This window comes from Aquarana catesbeiana, linkage group LG01 (assembly GCF_042186555.1).
Source record: "Aquarana catesbeiana isolate 2022-GZ linkage group LG01, ASM4218655v1, whole genome shotgun sequence".
In the NCBI taxonomy this organism is placed as follows: Eukaryota; Metazoa; Chordata; class Amphibia; order Anura; family Ranidae; genus Aquarana; species Aquarana catesbeiana.
In genome coordinates this window covers 924,255,445-924,279,983 of record NC_133324.1, presented here as the reverse complement: position 1 = coordinate 924,279,983, position 24,539 = coordinate 924,255,445, and the positions used below count along the sequence as shown (strand labels likewise).

At 44.5% G+C, this 24,539-nt stretch overlaps 1 protein-coding gene across 1 annotated transcript in view; it reads right to left on the bottom strand.

The window, feature by feature from the left end:
• Nucleotides 1–2,090, bottom strand: part of DNAAF9 (dynein axonemal assembly factor 9) — a 174,044-nt gene extending 171,954 nt beyond the window's left edge. The window contains 1 exon segment of the mRNA XM_073611027.1: nt 1,879–2,090. Within this exon segment, the coding sequence (XP_073467128.1) occupies nt 1,879–1,931 (53 nt within the window). The 5' untranslated portion in view covers nt 1,932–2,090.
• Nucleotides 2,091–24,539: the final 22,449 nt, after the last annotated feature.

The following is a 24,539-nucleotide window of genomic DNA, read 5'->3' as shown; positions in this document are numbered from 1 at the left end:
GGGGGTATCAGACATCCCTATAGAAGGAGGGGGGGGTATCAGACATCCCTATAGAAGGGGGGGTATCAGACATCCCTATAGAAGGAGGGGGGGTATCAGACATCCCTATAGAAGGAGGGGGGGTATCAGACATCCCTATAGAAGGAGGGGGGGTATCAGACATCCCTATAGAAGGAGGGGGGGTAATCAGACATCCCTATAGAAGGAGGGGGGGGTATCAGACATCCCTATAGAAAGAGGAGGGGGGTATCAGGCATCCCTATAGAAGGAGGGGGGGTATCAGACATCCCTATAGAAGGGGGGGGGGTATCAGACATCCCTATAGAAGGAGGGGGGGGGTATCAGACATCCCTATAGAAGGGGGGGGGGTATCAGACATCCCTATAGAAGGGGGGGGTATCAGACATGCCTATAGAAGGAGGGGGGGTAATCAGACATGCCTATAGAAGGAGGGGGGGTAATCAGACATCCCTATAGAAGAAGGGGGGGGGGGGGGTAATCAGACATCCCTATAGAAGGGTAGGGTAATCAGACATCCCTATAGAAGGAGGGGGGGTAATCAGACATCCCTATAGAAGGAGGGGGGGTAATCAGACATCCCTATAGAAGGAGGGGGGGGTAATCAGACATCCCTATAGAAGGAGGGGGGGGTAATCAGACATCCCTATAGAAGGAGGGGGGGGGTAATCAGACATCCCTATAGAAGGAGGGGGGGGTAATCAGACATCCCTATAGAAGGAGGGGGGGGTAATCAGACATCCCTATAGAAGGAGGGGGGGGTATCAGACATCCCTATAGAAGGAGGGGGGGTATCAGACATCCCTATAGAAGGAGGGGGGGTATCAGACATCCCTATAGAAGGAGGGGGGGGGTATCAGACATCCCTATAGAAGGAGGGGGGGTATCAGACATCCCTATAGAAGGGGGGGGTATCAGACATCCCTATAGAAGGAGGGGGGGTAATCAGACATCCCTATAGAAGGAGGGGGGGTAATCAGACATCCCTATAGAAGGAGGGGGGGGGGAATCAGACATCCCTAGGGTTACCTTAAATCCCTATGGTAGGCGTGTTGTATGTATATAACGACATGTCGGTTCATTAGGGCTGATGTTGGCCGTAGTCATAAGACCGTCACTGTCCAGTGCTATTAGCCAAACGTGTGAAATGTATGGACCCCATAAACGTCCCCAAATCTCCTGCAATCAGACATCAACGACCAATATGGATGCACAGTGAATGCTTGTGTGTTCGGAATGCAGCGCCGTCTTCAACACGGGCCAAAAGGGGCAGCTGCCCCGGGCCCCAGTCAATGTTGTGGGGCTCAAAGCAGCTCCCCCTTGAGCCCGCAAATAGTCAAATCAGTGGATTCGGTAGGAGGACCCAGGAAAAAAAAATGTTTGCAAAGGGTCTAATCAATACTAAAGATGGCTCTGTCGGGATGGAAGGACATGGGGCACCATGACCACCCGGGGGGGGGGGGGGGGGGGGGGGAGCGGGAAATCACTGGGTGCAAGAGGAAGGACATCCCCCCCACTATACTGATCTAATGTATTTATTCCAATCAGGGATCCCATTCTATGACAGATCTACATTGTACATACATTCTATGACAGATCTACATTGTACATTCATTATATGGCAGATCTACATTGTACATACATTATATGACAGATCTACATTGTACATACATTATATGACAGATCTACATTGTACATACATTATATGGCAGATCTACATTGTACATACATTATATGACAGATCTACATTGTACATACATTATATGGCAGATCTACATTGTACATACATTCTATGACAGATCTACATTGTACATACATTATATGATCATAAGATAGATCCACATTGTATGATCCTCATACCTGACCCGGGGTGATCCGCTCCTCCCCAATCCTCCTCTCCTCTGGGACATCATCCTCTACACGGCCCGATCCCCGGATCCTACACACCGATCACCATTCCCCTCCCGTTATACCGACCAAGCCGTCCTGCCGACCTCTCACTGCGCGCCCCCGTGTGCACGGGCCCGAGAGCTCTGCCACTCCTCCAATCGCAGCCGTGCGCCCGTGCCACGTGACCGCGCCTGTCACTGGCTCCCTGTACTGATTGCCCATTGATGCTGTAACATTGAGTTCTGTATATGATGTGTCTGCTGATCACTGGGCCGGATGACTGGCTGTGTATAATGTCACATCATACACCACTGATCCCTGTATACTGATTACACCCCGGGCTCAGCACCTTTATTGTAGGTCATGTAACTGTCATTTTCAGATTGTACTATAAATAAAACTAAACTGTCACTTCTTATTAAAGTGGAACTTTAATGAAGACATTTTTTTTTTTAAAGGGGGCGTGTCAGGATTTTTAATGTAGATGTGAAATACAGGTGCCCAAAGAATCTGAATCAGAAAAGGGTGGATGCTCTTGAATAAAAGTCCTTTATTCGGTTATATGGGTACATGGGGTACAGGCTACGCTGAAGCCTTCATCAAAGCATACACATTTGATTTAAAAACTGATATTTATGACAGAGTAAGCACTCCAAATGGGGGGGGGGGGGGTGCATCCTAAACAGAGCAATCAAAACAATTTAAATATCAGTTTTTAAATCAAACATGTATGCTTTGATGAAGGCTTCTTAGCCGAAACACGTCAGCAGAGCCTGTACCCCGTGTACCCATATAATCAAATAAAGGACTTTTATTCAAGAGCATCCGAGTCGGCAGCTCTTTTCTGATTCAAGTACTGCATTTTGGGGCCTGAATGTCCTGGCTAGAGCACCGGTCCACAGTCCATAGATCATCTTATTGGCAGTGGAGCTGGGGTATCATTTTGCTTCTCATGCACATAGAATCTGGTGAGTTGTGCATGGTAGCCAATCAGCTTCTAACTTCAGCTTGTTTCATTGACAACTGACAATTAAAGAGTTACTAAACCCAGGACCCTGCATTCACTATATCTGGTCTCCCACAGTACACAGAACATGGAAATGCAATAGTTATAATAAATATAAACTGCTAAATACCTTTTTTCACCAGCAGTTAGAGCAGTCTTGTGACTTCTATCAGTGTCTGGTTAAAGCTTGTAGGAGGATTTTTCATTCTGCTCTGACTGTCCTATTAGGCTGCAGGACCCCTGACCCTTTGTCTGGACAGTGCTGTTTGGCCCTGTGCTGATCACATGCACCCCCCCTAAAGGCCCATACACACGATAGGACTTTTTGACAACAAACATGCAAATTAGCTGTTTTAAGGCAACATCCGACCGTGTGTACACTCCATCGGACAAACTTTTTCGTTTTTTATCAGACAAATGTTGGCTGTGCAAACAGACAAACTTTCCGGCAACAAAAGTCCTATGGTGCAAAATCCTATCGTGTGTACACAAGTCCATAGGACTTTAGTCCAAAGTACAAACACGCATGCTCAGAACCAATGCAAAAGATCAGACAACAATATAGAAGTTGACCAAAGGGTGGCAGTAAAGAGGTTAAAAAACTACGTGATTTGGTGAAAGTTGGCTGAAAAAGTCCTGCCGTGTGTATGCTTAATTAGTTTACGGCCAACGCTCTTTGTACAAAAATCCACGGGAAAGTTTGTACAAAGTCTGATCGTGTGTATGAGGCTTAAGAAAGAAAAAAAACTCTAGCAATAAACACCAAAATGAGCATGCGCAGCTTGTCCCCTTGCCTCTGTTCTATCAGCAGATAGATTGGGGACAGTGGAAGAAGGGGTCGAACAGAGATGACAGCATCAAACAGCCTTTTAACTAGGGTTGTTACTGATTAAAATTTTCGTGTTTGATTAATCTTTTTTTTTTTTAATCGATTGATCGACTATTTTTAATCAATTATAATGCACATACAGATCCAACTATTTTTAGCTGACGTCATGCGTAGCTCCTCCCCCGTACGCGTTACGTTCAATCAGAACTTCCTCAGCGGGGCGGGGCTACGACGTCACCCTACAGTCTACTTAAATAGCACCGTTGTGCATCAGGGGGACCAATGGAGAGCCAGAGACATCCATCACCTGCTGAGACAGCAAAGTGTCAGCTCTTTGGGAAAAAAAAGTGCCCTCATCATAAATGTTTCTTGATTGCTGGATAACCAATCAATGTCAGTTCATCGTCAAACTGACTTACAACCAGGAAAGCCCTCAGATATGTTGATTTTCATAGCCAAGTCCAGGATTTACATTGATGTTTATCTGATTACTTTGACCAGTGAGAGCAATCAAATCGTTAGGATCTGTCTTCCTCAATTTATGATTTCACGGACATCAACGTCATCAGACTCCTCCCCCCTTCCCTTCGTTAGCAGACGGAGGCACTTTCGGAAAGGGGGGGAGGAGTCCGGTGACATCGATGTCCGTGACGTCACCGGATCTCCGACAGAACTCCCTGAAGACCCGGAAGCCGACGGAGAGGTGAGTACCGATCAAAAGAATTTTGATCAATCAAAAAAAATTAACGATTAATCGAGGAATTAATCTTTAATTTTCCCAGCTCCTACTTTTTACACAATGCAGAGGTTTAACCCCTTAGGTTCCACAGTGAGTATAACAAGCATGCTTTACTGCATATGCAATTTATGCGCAATTTACACTGCAACTTTGTTATGCGATTTGTGTTGCGATGCCATGCGACCGGTGAAAGCCATGTGAGAACCAGTCGCACCAAAGTAGGAACAAAGTAGTGCAAGAACCTTTTTTGGAGTCTCTGCGACTTGAGTCGCACCAATTAGAACGGGGGCCATTGAAATACATGGGTTTTGACTTGTCATTACGACTTGAGATGTGTCAAGTCGCACAACAACTCGCAGTAGTGGAAACAGAGCCTAAACCTGGAAGCTGATTGGTTACTATGCAGAGCTGCACCAGATTTTGCACTCTCCAGTTCTAGTATCTCCCCCAGTATGTCTCTTCTGCATTAGACCCCTTTCACACTGGCGCTTTTGGGCTAAAAATAGCAAAAGTAAAGCGCCTGAAAAACGCCTCCTCTGCAGCCCCAGTGTGAGAGCCCGAGTGCTTTCGTTTCAGGCTGGTGGTGTAATGGTGTGGGGGATATTTTCTTGGCACACTTTGGGCACCTTAGTACCAATTGAGCATTGTTTATACACCACACCCTACCTGAGTATTGTTGCTGACCATGTCCATCCCTTTATGACTACAGTGTCCCCATCTTCTGATGACTCCTTCCAGCAGGATAATGCACCATGTCACAAAGCTCAAATCATCTCATCACTGGACAGTGAGCTCACTGTACTCCAATGGTCTCCATACTCACCAGATCTCAATCCAATAGAGCAGGGATATTCAATTAGCGGGCCTCCAGCTGTTGCAAAACTACAAGTCCCATCATGCCTCTGCCCCTGGGTGTCATGCTTGTGGTTGTCAGAGCCTTGCTATGCCTCATGGGACTTGTAGTTTTGCAAGAGCTGGAGGTCTGCTAATTGAATATCCCCGCAATAGAGATGTGATGGTATGTGGTGGAACGGGAGATTCGCATCATGGATGTGCAGCCGACAGAGCTGCAGCAACTGTGTGATGCTATCATGTCACTATGGACCAAAACTTCTGAGGAATGTTTCCAACACCTTATTGAATCTATGCCATGAAGAATGAAGGCAGTTCTGAAGGCAAAAGGGGGTCCAACTCGGTACTAGCAAGGTGTACCTAATAAAGTGGCCAGTGAGTTCTTCCCACAAAGCAGAGCATTGCTATTTTTTTATATAATGGATATCAAAATTTGTTTTAGCTTTTTTATGATGATTAACTTGAGTTTGTCTATAATAGTTTTTGTGACTATATATATCTGTATTTATTTTTGTATTATCTATTATGTATTTTTTCTTTATTATTTCTGATTGTTTTGCCTTTTATCGCACCATGGAGGGAAGTTGCATCAAGCTTACAACCATACATACTTTTTTCATCCATTTATTAGTTTCAATGTATTGCTTTCAGTACATGTTAATTTGTGTTTTTTGCTTTTTGCCTCCCCCCTCCAGGTGTTTTTGATTTTAGGCATTAACAAGGTCTGATCGTGTGGGGAGGTTCTTTCTAATACAACTTCATATTTGATTGGTTGCTCATTTTTTTTATCTTTCTTTATACACACAATCAGATCTTGTTCATTTAGCTATGACTAAGCATCTATCCGTGATGTGAAACGCTTTAGCTGCTTTTCCCTGTCTTCTATGTACAAGATTTGCCTGTTTTTGGATTTTAATCGTTTAAATAAAGATGCCTTTAGCGTTGTTAGGATTATTTCCTTTCTTCCAAGCATGTGTCCCCCCCCTGGCTGCTGCCTCTGCAGCAAAAGTGGGTAGCAGTTGGGGGACAGTAAGACCCCTTTCACACTGGTAGCACAGCCGCGTTAGCGGGAAAGCGCTGCTTGTTTTAGCGGAACTTTACGGGCGCTGTGCGGGCGGGAGCGGGGCGCATTTAACCCTAAAGAAGGTGTTAACAAGGGGTTAGAAGGGCCCGAATAGCACCGCTGCCAAAGCGATTTGCGGGCGCTTCAGCAGCGCTGCCCATTGATTTCAATGGCAGGGGCAGTTTATGAGCAGTGTATACACCGCTCCCGCACCACCCCAAAGACACTGCTTGCAGGACTTTTTTTTTCCGTCCTGCAAGCGCACCGCCCCAGTGTGAAAGCACCCGGTTTTTCACACTGGGCAAGCTTAAGAGGCAATATTTTTAGCGCTAAAATGCATGAAAAGTGCCTTCAGTGTTAAAGGGATCTAAAAGTGCAGCTTGGTTTTGCTGCCGCTCAATCGCCAGTGTGAATGAGCCGTAAAGGTGAACGTGGAGCTGCTGAAGGCCGCACACATGGCTCTGTCATGTTCAGCGGGCGGTACCGCTGGCAAGCATGACCCATTTGGTCGCAGCGTGGTGCTTTGATTTTTCAGGGTTAATACAGCATTGAGGAGATAGCGCATCGCTTCCCAGCCGCCTGGTAACCGCCCTCTGAAAAGCAATTTACCGTACCTTCGGGCCTATTCACACCAGCGGGCCCTCATTCACTCCGGCATCTATGTGTACACCTGTCTTTGCTGCGGGGGGGCTGGTCCCAATTTGACAGCCATGCCAGTACATGTCCCCCAAACACACATTGTCCTGTGTTCGGGGACGCGTACCCGTCTGGCTGTTGAATCAGGAGCAGCGGCCATGTCCATGCGTCCACTGCGTCCCAATAGAACTGAATAGGATTGCCTGCATGTGGATGCACAGAACATCCTGTTCAGGCGATGACGGCCCTCCGCACAAGTGTTCACATAGCTGCGCCCGTGTATGAATGAGGCCTTAAAGTGCGCATAACGCGTGCCTGCTGGTGTATATGTTGCATGCACATTGCGATGCATTGTACGGACACCGCCATGTTTATTTGTTTTTAAATACTTTATGAAACCCGACATCTCATTTAACTGTCAGAAGACACTGCGCTGCGCACAAATGCAACTTTATTTCAGAACGCACCCTCGCAGCGCATCGCTGGGAAGTAAAGAGATAGGACGCGAGGCAAACTGCCCGTCTATACACTGGGGCTGCGTTGGGCAGTGCCACACCATGACCTTACAGCGCCGGGGGTTCTGGGTTTACATTCCTCTCAGACATTTTTATTTATTATTTTTATTCACTGGAGATATGAAGAGCCCCATAAACTGATTATTGTTGCTGGCCTGATTCCATATAAAGGTGTGAAGTGATTTATACAGTAAGTAGTCCTTTATATATGGAGGACACAGCCAGCCTGTTATACTATGAGGAGGACAAGAAACACTCCTCCCGCCTCACACATCCTCTCCAGGCTGACTTGAAATTCTGCTGCGCGCTCCCGCTCAACCTCGGACACCCGCAGGCGCGCCCCTGACCCTCACGCCCATAACGGCCGCACTGAGGACACCAGCAGCTGTATCCCGGCAACGGGCCGTACCACTTTCTCACAGTCCGGAGAAGGGGGAGCTCATAATGAGAGACTCCTGTGACCAGAAATAAGCGGCTAGCAAGTGCCCTCTGACTATCTGAAATCAGTCTGAGCCGCCTAGAAATGGTTCTCTGAGAACACCGGCCCTGAGATGTCTGAAAAAAGCTCATTACCCCCCCCCCCGGTGTCATGGTGGTAGATTCGGTCATAAACAAACCGAAGGAAAGCACGTGACTGCGGGTTTCTGCTTGATTATCCATTTAGGCGCTGCTGCCCCCTAGTGATGGAGGACGGGATTGTGTGTCTGAACACTGTGTTCATGGAGAAATCATTGCTTGTAGCAACCGGTTAGGCTTCATGCACACGAGACGCCAGTGCAAACTCTGCTGAATACATGTTTTTAAAAGCTGAAACTGGTGTTTAGAAAGGCCCGTTTTGCCGCGTTTGCATGCCGCGTTTAGCCGCGTTTAGCCGCATTTTACCGCGTTTGCGTCTAGAAGCGTCTGCAGAGCAGAGAATGACATTTTCCAACCCAACTTTGGGGCCCCGTATCTCGGGGCCACTTGATGCTAGTGTAGCAATAACTCACGGTGGAGCTGCTGATTTTTAGCGGGCTGTTACCGTCACTTTTTTACCTGTAATTTCACCAGTACCGGGTCTAGGGGTCCCGTTGAGCTTATTATCAGACAATGTAGACACCAGTCACTTGAGTACTTTTCCAATGCTTTCATGGGAGATAACTGGAAGAAGTAGCAGGAAAGAGGTAGAAGAAGAGTTGCAGGGAAGTTCAAATACCTTTTCTTGGTGTAGCACTAAGGAATTGAAATCTTTGGGATGAATATATCCTCAGCTCAGGATTACATCTTTGCCCGCCCGGATAGGTCTCTCTCACCAACCTAGCAGTCGGTACGCAGCACGAACAAAATGTCTCTGCCACAGACTTGGATGAAACAAAACTGTACGATCCTCTGCCACAGGATGTAGTGGTTTTCGATAAACAGCAAACACAGTACCAGAACCTTTAAGCCGACCCGGCAGTACTTGTGCGGTAGAGTCGTTTAGGATGCGTCCTCCAACCGAGTCACCAGGCCCTTCTTAAGACCAGCCTTGCATGGTCCCTTCCAAGATGGGTCCTCCCCTGGATCTTCCCGATTGTCCGACTTCCTCCCGCAGGACAGCCAGCACAGGACCATCCCAGCAAGAGCAGGCCCCAGACAGGCTTCTGAGTCTACCCGTTCGGCTGCCGCAACGTAACATTCCAGGCCGGAGGGCCGCGAGCTAGAACTCACTAACACATACCTCTAGGGCAGGAGGGAGACGAGGTAAAGCTTTTTGAAACATGGCGTCTGTCCCATAAATACTCTCTCCCAGAATGCAACCCGGAGGACCACCTCCGCTGAGTTGTCTACGGGACAGAAGAGCACTCATACACTTCAGCTTGTTGCTTTTCCAACACCGACCCATGGCGACAACGACACCCACAGGCAGAATGCGGAACTGCACGCAACACAGCCAAACTAGAACAGAGGCTAATCTAACTGTAAATTAAATCTGAACTATATACAGAACAGATGATCCACTAAATTTACCTAGAAGCGGTAAATTGAAAAATCTACCAGTACTACACTAGGAAGCCCAAATTTGGTGTGCTAACACAGTGGAACTAGCACTACAACATATCCTGGGGTTCCTAGCACCAAGTGGCCCCGAGATACAGGGCCCCAAAGTCGGGTCACAAAATGTCATTCTCTGCTGCAGAAAAGTGCTTGACATTTTGTGACCCACTGTGTTAGCACACCAAATTTGGGGTTCCTAGCACCAAGTGGCCCCGAGATATGGGGCCCCAAAGTCGGGTCACAAAATGTCAAGCACTTTTCTGCAGCAGAGAATGACATTTTGTGACCCGACTTTGGGGCCCCATATCTCGGGGCCACTTGGTGCTAGGAACCCCAAATTTGGATATGTTGTAGTGCTAGTTCCACTGTGTTTGCACATCAATCACACCAAAATCGGGTCGCAAAATGTCATTCTCTGCTGCAGTTTACCATCATATTTTTGTGTTTTCTGGTCCAAAAAATAAGGTTTCTTTAAAAACACTTATAAACGCAAACACGGCTAAACACGGTACCGGTGTGTAGCCGTGTTTGTCATCTGAAATGTGGAAAACTTTTGCGTCTGAACCCATTTTTTTAGCTTCTGGAAAAATGAGGTTAAACGCAACTGCCTAAAAACGCCAAAAAACGAGACTGTGTACATTGGCACATAGGATAACATTGAATGAGTTCAGGGGCAGTTGAAAAAAGTGTCCAACTGCCTGTGAACACGAGTTTAACAGCGTCTCGTGTGCATGAGGCCTTAGAGTCACAGTGTCAAAGCAGCCAGACATGTTAGAAAAGTACTTGGAAACCAGTCATGTTACAAGTGTCTTTAGCAACCAGATATGATGCAAGTGTCCTTAGCAACCAGTCAGAATCCAAGTTTCCTTAGCAACCAGTCAGAATCCAAGTTTCCTCAGCAACCAGTAATGCTATAAAATGTCCTTAGCATCCATCCATGTTACACATGTCCTTAGCAACCAGATATGGTGCAAGTGTCCTTAGCAACCAGTCAAAATCCACATTTGCTTAGCAACCAGTAATGCTACAAATATCCTTAGCAACCAGTCATGTTACAAGAGTCCTTGGCAACCAGTCATGTTATAAGTGTCCTTAGCAACCAAATATAATGCAAGTGTCCTTAGCAACCAGTCAGAATCCAAGTTTTCTTAGCAAGCAGTAATGCTACAAAATGTCTTTAACAACTAGACATGTTACAAATTTCCTTAGCAACAAGATATGATGCAAGTGTCCTTAGCAACCAGCCATGTTACAAGTGTCCTTAGCAACAAGATATGATGCAAGTGTCCTTAGCAACCAGTCAAAATCCACATTTGCTTAGCAACCAGTAATGCTACAAATGTCCTTAGCAACCAGTCATGTTACAAGAGTCCTTCGCAACCAGATATGATGCAAGTGTCCTTAGCAACTAGTCAGAATCCAAGTTTCCTTAGCAACCAATGATGCTTCCAAAATGTCCTTAGCAACCAGTCATGTTACAAGTGTCCCTAGCAACCAGACATGTTACAAGAGTACTTGGCAACCAGTCATGTTACATGTGTCCTTAGCAACCTGATATGGTGCAAGAGGACTTAGCAACCAGTCAGAATCCAAGTTTCCTTAGCAACCAGATATGGTGCAAGTGTCCTTAGCACTCAGTCAAAATCCATGTTGCTTAGCAACCAGTAATGCTACAAATGTCCTTAGAAACCAGACATGTTACAAGAGTCCTTAGCAACCAGTCATGTTACAAGAGTCCTTCACAACCAGATATGATGCAAGTGTCCTTAGCAACTAGTCAGAATCCGCGTTTTCTTAGCAACCAGTAATGCTACAAAATGTCCTTAGCAACCAGGCATGTTACAAGTGTCCCTAGCAACCAGACATGTTACAAGAGTACTTGGCAACCGGTCATGTTACATGTGTCCTTAGCAACCTGATATGGTGCAAGAGGCCTTAGCAACCAGTCAGAATCCAAGTTTCCTTAGCAACCAGATATGGTGAAAGAGTCCATGGCAACCAGTCATGTTACATGTGTTCTTAGCAAACAGGCATGTTACAAGAGTCCTTAGTAACCTGATATGGTGCAAGAGTCCTTAGCAACCAGTCAGAATCCATGCAAGTTTCCTTAGCAACCAATAATGCTACAGTTGTTCTTAGCAATCAGACATATCATAAATGTCCTTAGAGACAAGCTTCCTTAGCCACTAGATATGGTACAAGTGTCCTTAACAACCACCCACCTTACAAATGTCCTTAGCAACCAGACATGATTTCATCATAAACAAACTGCAGACAAGCATGACTGCTGGTCTTTACTGGAATGTCTGTTTATGAGCGTGCTGCCCCTAGTGATGGAGGAAGGGGTTGTGTGTGGAAAGTGTGCTCATAGGGAAATTGCCTATAGCAACCAGTTAGCGTTCAATACCGTCCCAGTGTCAAAGCAACCAGATATGAAACAAGTGCTCTTAGCAACCGGTCATGGTACAAATTTTCTTAGCAACCAGACATGACACACACGTCCTTAGTAATCAGTCTTGTTATAAGCATCATTAGCAACCAGATGAGGCCTAGAAGTGCCCAAAAGGATTACTATATAAAGTAGAATTTTCGTCAAGTGGATGAATTTGTATATCTTAGTATTCTATATTCTAAAATTAAATTAAAAGATTTAGAAAAGAAAACAGTAAAAAAATATTAAATACAGTACCCTGCATTTCCTATCTATTTCGTTCCTGATTTTTTGATGGAAACAAAAAGTGCACACATGGAAAGTAAAATGATAAAAATGAAACATACCTTTCCATAGTAAGGATATTTCTACAGCTTTGTCCCTCTATACTGTAAACTTACTTTAGGAGGTGGTGTTATTTAAAGGGTATTTTTACCCTCCTATAGCAGATGATCCACCAATCACCATCTTAGTAGTAACAATCAAAAGAATCAGAGTAATATTACCTCCCGTAAGGTAAGGCAGGTGTTTTATATATGATATGCCAAAAATGTGAAAGATCATGTTATATCTTGTACAGTTCACTGGCGGATACATGTTTGTAACACTTGTACTGACACATGAATATCAATCATATCAAAGGGGACATTAATCCTGAAAAATATATCATCATTGTGCGTTGATGTATGTTTTATTTTTTTTTCTTATCATTGCACATTTCCTTTTTTTTTAAAAGACACTTGTCTCCTTCCCCATGGAAATCAAAGTAAAAAAAAAAATTTGTTGGTATTTTTCTGCTTTTATAACATTTGTTCGATTTTCTAATCCTTAGTGGGGGGGGGGTCAAATTTACATTTGTTTTTAATTGTAGAGATAACAAAATTCGAAGGGGCAGGGTGGAAAATCTTTACGTGGTATTCGTTCGGGAAAGTCCATTCGTTCTAAAATCAAATGTTAAAAGCAAACAAAATTTTAAAGTGCTTTTGGACATTTGTCAAGTTATCAAATGTACTGAGAATTTTCATACAAATGTCCAGCAAAAATGTACTAGTGTAAGGCGAGCTGAAGAGTTTCTCTGTAAGTGGGTCCCCCCGATCCTGCTATGGTAACCTTACCAGCATCCCTCACCACCCCTCCCTCCTCTGCAGACTAATGTCTCAGACCAAGGAGAGAAGTGACTTTACCTCCTAGTTGTCACAGTGACCCATGTGTAGCACCCTCAAGTTAGGTAGGTGCTAGAGTGAGGATTTTCTGGCAAAGTAGGTAAATTTAGACAGACCTAGCTGGTTGCTAGGCCTGTTTGTTTTCATTCTGGGCTGGGAGTGGCTCAGGGTAGCAGCTGGTGACTCACAGGTCGCATCACTTCACTTTCACCTCCCTCTTCCTAGAAAGTGATAGGAGAGGAGGAAAAGAGAGGTGGGGCTGCCTGGAGTATCTTAAGGAGACTTGACCAATCCTCAACTTGGATTGGCAGGGGGCAGGCCTTCGTTAAATGCCTAGGGTGGAGTTGTCGGGTGTAGGAGCTGGAGTGAGAGAGTGTGGAGGCTGTGGGGCCCACGGGGAGCTCCCCAGTCGGGGGTGGGGGGGTGACCCTGGGCTGGGGCTCGGGTGCATCCATGAGGACCGAAAAGATCCTGGAAGGAGAGGCACATGAGAGAGCAAATAAGGGACAGTGGGAGAGAACAATTCTAAGAGTCTTCAGGGGGGAATACTGGTCACAGCCAGGAGGGCTGGTGAGTGAAGCACAGTCGGGAGAACTGGGAAGGCACGCCTGAGAGATCTGGGAGATTGCAGTTTGAGATTGGTGCAGAACCAGAAGAGAGGACTGTGGGAAGGGCAGTGGAAAGAAGTCATTGCAGCCAGGCTGGCTGGCAGGGCCTGAAGAGAGCTATCTGGGATTGGTAGCTGAATGGAGGATAGCTAGCACCTGAACTATTTCTACACCACAGGGGCCCGAGGTCCCTGCCCGCAAAAGGCAGTTCATTAAGGCCTGGCTGAAGCATTGTCAGGCCTGCCCATGCAGCGCCAGCTAGTCTGGAGGAGTAACAGTCTGCAGCAAGGGAAATGCTGGTAGAGTAACAGTCTGCAGCAAGTGAAGTGCTGTAGGAAGAACAGTGTGCAGCAAGTGTTTGTGCTGGAGAGAAGACTGAAGTGTATATACTGAGGTGTATATAGAAGTCCCAAGCAAGTTTGCAGTGAATATTCCTGGGCATCCCATAATTCCCCATTTCCCACCCAAGTTTAATCCCCTCAAATGAAAAAACAAAACAAAACCAAAGCTTATGGACTGTTCTATGTCTGGGAGTGACTGAGAGATTGATGTCTGGCTGGCAGGGAACAGGTGAACCACAACATTCAGCAACCCCTACGGGGGCATGGCTACACAAGCATTATCACAGGGAAGGAAGTCATATGCTCCTTTTATACCTCAGAGTTCTGGGTATTGTTTCCCGCTGCAGAGAAGGAAGAAGCGGCGAGGTAGAACTAGCAACTGGAGTAAATGGTTGGTGCAAGGGCGTAGGCAGGTTGCCTACTGTATGTTAGTTAGGAAGGTAATGTTCTGCATCTCTGTTCCCGGGCTTTTTGGACCCTGCCTATCCACCCTGTACAATACAAATCAGGGGGAAGGACGGGTTTGAGGCTCTTTCCTGCTACTCGTGCCTTGAGATGCTGCAGCAGTCGTGAACCACTGAGTGGGAATGCTGCGCCCAGAAGTCCGTCGGGAGAGGAACCTAGAGAACTACCAAGTCTTGGAGGATGCCACTAATCTATTACTACCTTGTTGAGGTATGCATGGGAAGCCTAGTTCAGTCAGTTAGGGGATGTTGCACTGTATCACTCATGTTGGACTTTGCCGAAAAGTGTTCAGTAAAGTTGCATCAACTGTTCTAAGCCTGGTCTGAAGTAAATTAAAGGGGTGCATGATGGTTCTTGGTGTATGGAGGAACTAGGGTCACTATATAAGTACCTTAAATAAATAATAATAATAAAGAGGGATGGTTAAAAAAACTTTGTTTTGAAAAAAAAAAAAAGACGTCTATGGACGCCCTCCCGGCAAATTAGGTCTTCGCTTCAGCCGTCTTTTTCGGCTATAGCGTGGACGGGAGGTGGTTAATGGTGCCAAAACACAAAAATATATTTTGTTATAAAAACATCTTTATTGGAGTCCAAAGTTTTAAAAGAAACGGGGGACAATGAATGTTGTCCACATTTCATAAAAACAATTCAGTGCACATGTACAATATACACATAAAGTAGCTATTGTAACCAGCTTGATGCTTATTGCTCGACATGTTTTACTTTTCAGCTTCTTCAGGAGCTTATAAAGCAATATGTAGCTACAAAAAGACAAATACAATCAAAATAAAAAATAAACAACAACAATAATTCCAAAAATTTGCATAAAGAATTATTAGTAAGTATGCCTGACCGTATATAAACATTTCTGTTATAAAAGTAAATGTGTATCAAAAAGATATAACAACATAAATAATATGTTCAATGAATATCCATGAGGGTCTGAGCACTATACAGAGGGGCACACAACATGATCATAAAACTCACCATGTATATAGAATGTAATCAAGCTAATGCGCAATACTAAAGGGTCCAAAACTGATGTAAGAAGAGGTGCCAACATCAGCGGGGGCAATTGATGGCAGGAGGAACAGAATGGGGCTAGAGGAAATCCTAGAAATGTAAAAATAAAAGGGGAGATTATATATATATATATATATATATATATATATATATATATATATATATATATATATATACACAGTATCTCACAAAGGTGAGTACACCCCTCACATTTTTGTAAATATTTTATTTTAACTTTTCATGTGACAACACTGAAGAAATGACACTTTGCTACAATGTAAAGTAGTGAGTGTACAGCTTGTATAACAGTGTAAATTTGCTGTCCCCTCAAATTAACTTAACACACAGCCATTAATGATGTCTAAATCGTTGGCAACAAAAGTGAGTACACCCCTAAGTGAAAATGTCCAAATTGGGTCCAAAGTGTCAATATTATGTGTGGCCACCATTATTTTCCAGCACTGCCCTAAGCCTCTTGGGCATGCAGTTCATGAGAGCTTCACAGGTTGCCACTGGAGTCCTCTTCCACTCCTCCATGACAACATCAAGGAGCTGGTGGATGTTAAGAGAACTTGCTCTCCTCCACCTTCCGTTTGAGGATGCCCCACAGATGCTCAATAGGGTTTAGGTCTGGAGACATGCTTTGCTTGTCCATCACCTTTACCTTTCTTTTAGCAAGGCAGTGGTCGTCTTGGAGTTGTGTTTGGGGTCGTTATCATGTTGGAATACTGCCCTGTGGCCCAGTCTCCGAAGGGAGGGGATCATGCTCTGCTTCAGTATGTCAAATTACATGTTGGCATGCATGGTTCCCTCAATGATCTGTAGCTCCCCAGTGCCGGCAGCACTCATACAGCCCCAAACCATGCTTGACTGTAAACACACTTGTCTTTGTACTTCTCACCTGGTTGCCGCCACACACGCTTGACACCATCTGAACCAAATAAGTTTATCTTGGTGTCATCAGACCACATGACATGGTTCCAGTAATCCATGTCTTTAGTCTGCTTGTCTTCAGCAAATTGTTTTCGGGCTTCCTTTTGCATCATCTTTAGAAGAGGCTTCCTTTTGGGACGACAGCCATGCAGACCAATTTTATGCAGTGTGCAGTGTATGGTCTGAGCACTGATGGGCTGACCCCCACCCCTTCAACCTCTGCAGCAATGCTGGCAGCACTCATAAGTCTATTTCCCAAAGACAACCTCTGTATATGACGCTGAGCACATGCACTCAACTCCTTTGGTCGACCATGGTGAGGCCAGTTCTGAGTGGAACCTGTCCTGTTAAACCGCTGTATGGTCTTGGCCACCGTGCTGCAGCTCAGTTTCAGGGTTTTGGTAATCTTCTTATAGCCTAGGCCATCTTTATGTAGAGCAAAATTTTTTTTTTCAGATTCTCAGAGAGTTCTTTGCCATGAGGTGCCATGTTGAACTTCCAGTGACCAGTATGAGAGAGTGAGAGCAATAACACCAAATTTAACACACCTGTTCCCCATTCACAACTGAGACCTTGTAATACTAAGATGACACCGGGGAGGGAAAATGGCTAATTTTCACTTAGGGGTGTACTCACTTTTGTTGCCAAAGGTTTAGACATTAATGGCTGTTTGGAGTTATTTTGAGGGGACAGCAAATTTACACTGTTATACAAGCTGTACACTCACTACTTTACATTGTAGCAAAGTGTAATTTCTTCAGTGTTGTCACGTGAAAAGATATAATAAAATATTTACAAAAATGTAAGGGGTGTACTCACTTTTGTGAGATACTGTATGTATGTATATATATATATATATATATATATATATATATATATATATATATATATATATATATATATATACAGTGGGGCAAAAAAGTATTTAGTCAGCCACCAATTGTGCAAGTTCTCCCACTTAAAAAGATGAGAGAGGCCTATAATTGTCATCATAGGTATACCTCAACTATGAGAGACAAAATGTGGAAACAAATCCAGACAATCACATTGTCTAATTTTTGAAAGAATTTATTTGCAAGTTATGGTGGAAAATAAGTATTTGGTCACCTACAAACAAGCTAGATTTCTGACTCTCACAGACCTGTATCTTCTTCTTTAAGAGGCTCCTCTCTCCTCCACTCATTATATGTATTAATGGCACCTGTTTGAACTTGTTATCAGTATAAAAGACACCTGTCCACAACCTCAAACAGTCACACTCCAAACTCCACTATGGTGAAGACCAAAGCGCTGTCGAAGGACACCAGAAAAAAAATTGTAGACCTGCACCAGGCTGGGAAGACTGAATCTGCAATAGGCAAGCAGCTTGGTGTGAAGAAATCAACTGTGGGAGCAATAATTAGAAAATTAGCAATAATTAGAAAATGGAAGACATGCATAACCACTGATAATCTCCCTCGATCTGGGGCTCCACGCAAGATCTCACCCCGTGGGGTCAAAATGATCACGAGAACGGTGGGCAAAAATCCCAGAACCACACGGGGGGACCTAGTGAATGACCTGCAGAGAGCTGGGACCAACGTAACAAATGCTACCATCAGTAACACACTACGCCGCCAGGGACTCAGATCCTGCAGTGCCAGACGTGTCCCCCTGCTTAAGCCAGTACATGTCCAGGCCCGTCTGAGGTTTGCTAGAGAGCATTTGGATGATCCAGAAGAGGATTGGGAGAATGTCATATGGTCAGATGAAACCAAAGTAGAACTGTTTGGTAGAAACACAACTCGTCGTGTTTGGAGGAGAGAGAATGCTGAGTTGCAACCAAAAAACACCATACCTACTGTGAAGCATGGGGGTGGCAACATCATGCTTTGGGGCTGTTTCTCTGCAAAGGGAACAGGACGACTGATCCGTGTACATGAAAGAATGAATGGGGCCATGTATCGTGAGATTTTGAGTGCAAATCTCCTCCCATCAGCAAGGGCATGAAGATGAAACGTGGCTGGGTCTTTCAGCATGACATAGATCCCAAACACACCGCCCGGGCAACGAAGGAGTGGCTTCGTAAGAAGCATTTCAAGGTCCTGGTGTGGCCTAGCCAGTCTCCAGATCTCAACCCCATAGAAAACCTTTGGAGGGAGTTGAAAGTCTGTGTTTCCCAGCGACAGCACCAAAACATCACTGCTCTAGAGGAGATCTGCATGGAGGAATGGGCCAACATACCAGCAACAGTGTGTGACAACCTTGTGAAGACTTACAGAAAACGTTTGACCTCTGTCATTGCCAACAAAGGATATATAACAAAGTATTGAGATGAACTTTTGATATTGACAAAATACTTAGTTTCCACCATAATTAGCAAATAATTTATTTCAAAAATCAGACAATGTGATTGTCTGAATTTGTTTCCACATTTTGTCTCTCATAGTTGAGGTATACCTATGATGACAATTACAGGCCTCTCTCATCTTTTTAAGTGGGAGAACTTGCACAATTGGTGGCTGACTAAATACTTTTTTGCCCCACTGTATATATATGTGTGTTTAAAATATATATGCACTGAGGAAAGAAATATATCAATGATACATAAAGGCCTCAATCAATTAGATATTCAGGTTAGGTTTACCTTAAATGTCATTCAATTGCTCCTTCCACCGAATGTAGAGGGTAGCAACAGACCAATTCGGAAGCATTTCTTCCAGTGATGAAGAAACAATTTCACAAAGCCATGATGAATGCGGACACAATAAATCAATAGCGTCCCCCAGGCCACCCACAGTGTCCCATCTGATAACAAATAGAGATCATGCACCCATCAGCAAGACCAACATACACATAAGAAGGGCCTGAAGATCAAACCTACCAAGCGTATCCTCAAAACTCACCGCATCTGTCAGAACAAAGACATAGCGGGCCACCAGGCCAGACGGGACTGGTGGTGCCAGCCACAGAGCCAGCCATGGAGTGGGAGGTGGCCGTTATGTCTTTGTTCTGACAGATACAGTGAGTTTTGAGGATACGCTTGGTAGGTTTGATCTTCAGGCACTTCTTATGTGTATGTTGGGCTTGCTGATGGGTGCATTCATCATAGCTTCATGACATTGTTCCTTCATCACTTTGGAAGAAATAGTTCCGGATTGGTCTGTTGCTAACCTCTACATTCTGTGAAAGGAGCATTTCAGTGACATTTAAGGTAAACCTAACCTGTATATCTAATTGATTGAGGCCTTTATGTATCCTTGATATATTTCTTTCCTCAGTGCATAAATATTTTACACACACACACACACACATATATATATATATATATATATATATATATATATATATATATATATATATATATATATATATATATATATATCCTCTTTTATTTAGACATTTCCAGTATTTCCACCGGCCCCATTGTGCTCCTCCTGCCATCAATTGCCACCACTGGTGTTGGCACCTCTACTTACATCAGTTTTCACCCTTTAGTATTGCGCATTAGCTTGATTACATTCTATATACATGGTGAGTTTTATGTTCATGTTGTATGCCCCTCTGTATAGTGCTCATATTTATTGAACATATTATTTATGTTGTTAAATCTTTTTGATACACATTTACTTTGATAACAGAATTGTTTATTTACGGTCATGCATACTTAATTATAATTGTTTATGCAAATTTTTTGCATTATTGTTGGTATTTTTTATCTTAATTGTATTTGTCTTTTTGTAGCTACATATTTCTTTATAAGCTCCTGAAGCTGAAAAGTGAAACATGTCGAGCATCAAGCATCACGCTGGTTATAGTAGCTACTTTATGTTTTTATGAAATGTGGACAACATTCATTGTCCCCCGTTTCTTTTAAAACTTTGGACTCCAAAAATATTTTTGTGTGTTTTGGCACCATTAAAATCCCCTTCTGTTCTAAACTTCTTTTAAGACTATTGATAGATACAGGATAACTGAAACCCTTTTATTGGATCCTTCTTTCCCATTGATCAGGGGTCACCCCCCCATATGTACACATGTATAGGGATTGCCACGAACATTGATGAGGGGTCACCCCTATTTCTTCACTTTGGGGTGCGGCAGAGTAATCTGCAATGCAGCGGTTCCCGGTCCCGGCTTCTTCTATATCAATCCACCGCAACAATTCAAGGGATTACAATAAAAGAGGCCAGGTGTTTAATAATAAGAAACAGAAGCACTGCAGATTACTCCAGGGCACCTGAAAGTGAAGAATCAGTCCCCTTTTTTACTCAGTTCATTTTAGTGGGTCGGCATAACTGCCGGGCAACCAAAATTTTCATATAAAGGCCAACATTAGTCATCCCCGTGTCCCTGTCATGTTGGGATTATTTATTGTCCCTTGCACTGAAATTTTGAACTTTTCTCTATATAATTTGATGTTGTATACAAATATATATATATATATATATATATATATATATATATATATATATATATATATATATATATATATATATATAATGCAGGTTAAGGTGCTAAATCTGATTCTTCTTTTTTATTGCAGATGTATGCAGTATTTACTGCAGACACAGCTCACAAGGCAGGACTACCCCAGTGAGCGAGACAGAATATGAAAGCTTCATTGAGACACCACCAGCACGTGATGTTCACACAGAGACACTACCAGCATGTGACGTTCACACAGAGACACCACCAGCATGTGACGTTCACACGGAGACACCATCAGCATGTGATGTTCACACGGAGACTTCACCAGCATGGGATGTTCATACGGAGACTCCACCAGCATGTGACGTGTACACGGAGACACCACCAGCATGTGACGTTCACACGGAGACACCACCAGCATGTGACATTCACACGGAGACTCCACCAGCATGTGTCGTCCAGACGGAGACTCCACCAGCAGTGTAGTTCACACAGAGAGTCTACCAGTATGTGACGTTCACACGGAGACTCCACCAACATGTGATGTTCACATGGAGACTCCACCAACATGTGACGTTCACACGGAGGCTCCACCAACATGTGATGTTCACACGGAGACTCCACCAACATGTGATGTTCACACAGAGACTCCACCAGCTTGTGACATTCACATTGAGACACTACCTGAATGTCACATTCATGTTGAGACTCCAGCACAATGTGACAATCATGTTGAGAATCCACCAAAATACCAGGGCAGCCATTTGAATATCTCCTCCCATGAAGATTAGAGCAAGCTTAAAGAAAAGGATAGGCAGATCCTGGTGGTAGGGGATTCTGTTATTAGAGGGACAGAGAGGGCAATCTGTCAGAATGACCGTGATGGACGAACAGTATATTGTTTCCCGGTCGCACGAGTTCGGGACATTGCAGATTGGATAGATGGATTGTTGGATGGGGCTGGGGAGGACCCAGCTGTCATGATACATATTGGAACCAATGACAACATTAGAAGAAAATGGACTGCCCTACAAAATGATTTCAGGGACTTAGGGGTTATATTGAAGAAAAGGACCTCCAAGGCAGCATTTTATAAAAATACTGCCTATACCTCGAGCCACACCAAGGAGGCAGCAGGAGCTTAGGGAGCTTAGCAAGTGGCTGAAGAACTGGTGCAGGAAGGAGGGGTTTGGCTTCATGGAGACCTGGACTGACTTTTCAATTGGTTACTTGCTCTACAGCAGGGATGGACTGCACTTAAATGAGCAGGGTGCAGCTCTGTTGGGAAAGAAAATAACCACAAATTTGGAAAAAATGTTAAATCCACCACGTGTCATTCACATCAAGACTCCTCCAGCATGCAACAATTCTGTTGAGACTTGAAATAAAATAACAAGTATAGGTGCAATCACCTAGAGCTCCCACAAAATCAAATCTGCACAATGAAAACAATCGAGGGATGGTCAAAAGATGAAACAATGAAAAAGTGAACAGTGACAGTCCATATAATAAGCACAAGCCAATAGTCCATATATTGCTGTGATCAGGATGAAGGGAAAAAATGCCCAAACAGAGCAAGCAGGGCTGCCATCACAGTAGGAAAGAAACCATGTTCCTGAGGCTGAAAGACAACAAGTAAAGAGGCGCCTCTGGGTGCAGACATTTTTTAAAGGTTTAAAATGCTTTAATAAGATATATAGAGATAAACTCACATTGTGGTGGTAAAAACAAGCATGATAGTTGGAGTCATGGATGGCGCTCTCAGTCCTGTGCCTGTGAATAGTCTCTGTGGTGAATAAGGTGACAGCTCTTCCTGGTTGTAATGAGCCGGCTTCAGACAACGGAGGAGCGGCCTCAGAACGAGGCTTGAGACACAGGAGACAGCTGGCTCCAGGGGGATGGCGTCATCAGCAGTGGACGCGTTTCCTGGGCATGCGCGCTTGGATGGTTAGCAAGCCGCCCCCCTTTCTCAGCAGTCTGCAGAATGTGCTGTTCACAATGAGACTACTCCAGAAATTCACGATCATAATGAGTCTCCCCAGAATGTAAATTTCATAATGAGTCTCCTTCAGAATGTGATGTTCACAATGAGACTCCTCCAGAATGTGACATTCACGTAGAGAATTCACCAGCATGTGACGTTTACACGGAGACTCCACCAGCATGTGACGTTCACACCGAAACTCCAGCAGCATGTGACGTTCACACGAGACTCCACCAGCATGTGATGAGGATGGGGGCAAGGTTACAAGAAAGGATAGGCACATACTAGTGGTAGGGGATTCAGTTTTTGGAAAGATACAGAGGGCAATCTGTCACAAAGACCGTTATCACCAAACAGTATGTTGTTTACCAGGTGCTCGGGTTTGGAACATTGCAGATTGCATGGACAAATTGTTGGATGGCGCTGGAGAGGACCCAGCTGTCATGGTATATATCGGTACCAATGACAAAGTTAGAGAAAGATGGAGCAACCTACAAAATGATTTCAGGGACTTAGGGGCTATATTAAAGAAAAGGTCCCCCAAGGCAATATTTTCAAAATACTGTCGGTACTGCGAGCCACACCAGAGAGGCAACAAGGGCATTGGGTACTTTACAAGTGGCTGAAGAACTGTTGCAGGGATGAAGGGTTTGGCTTCATGGCGAACTGGGCTGACTTTTCAGACGGTTACCATCTTCTTAGTGGTGACGGATTGCACTTAAATGGGAGGGGTGCAGCTTTTTTGGGATTGAAGATGGCCAAAATGTTGGAAGAAAATTTAAACTAGGTGATGAGGAAGAGGGATTAGAGGATGATGTGCTAGTGAATATGAGGGAGAATCTTCAATTCAAGCCATCACCGGAATCCACTACATCATCAATCTCTTGAAAGATCCTCATCAGCAGCTTCTGAATCACAAACGATCAATGTAGTTGGAAAAACAAGACAATAGGCTTTTTCCTATAAGACTCAACCAAAAGTCTGAGGAACCCTCCCAGGGACCAGGTACGGCTGTACCAACACAGGTCCCTACACTGGTGGCGGCTACCACTCCAGTACCGGGGGGCCTTCCCGTCAGCCCTCTATTTACCTTTCTGCAGCTTCTGAGTCACCAACTATTAATGTAGTTGGACAAACAAGACAATTGGCTGTTCCTGGAAGAAGACTCAACAAAAAGTCTGAGGAACCCTCCCAGGGACCAGGTACAGTTACCAACACAGGTCCCTACACTGGTGGCAGCTGCTACTCCAGTAACTGGAGGGACTTCCTATCAGCCCTCCATTTTTGTTTTTGGAGCTTCTGAATCACCAACTATGAATGTAAATGGAAAAACAAGACGATTGACTGTTCCTAGAAGAAGACTCAACAAAAAGTCTGAGGAACCCTCTCAGGGACCAGGTATGGCTGTACCAGCACAGGTCCCTACACTAGTGGCGGCTGCCACTCCAGTAACCGGAAGGTCTTCCCATCAGCCCTCTATTTACCTTGCTGCAGCTTCTGAATCACCAACTATCAATGTAGCTGGACAAACAAGACAGTTGGCTGTTCCTAGAAGACTCAACAAAAAGTCTGAGGAACCCTCTCAGGGACCAGGTATGGCTGTACCAGCACAGGTCC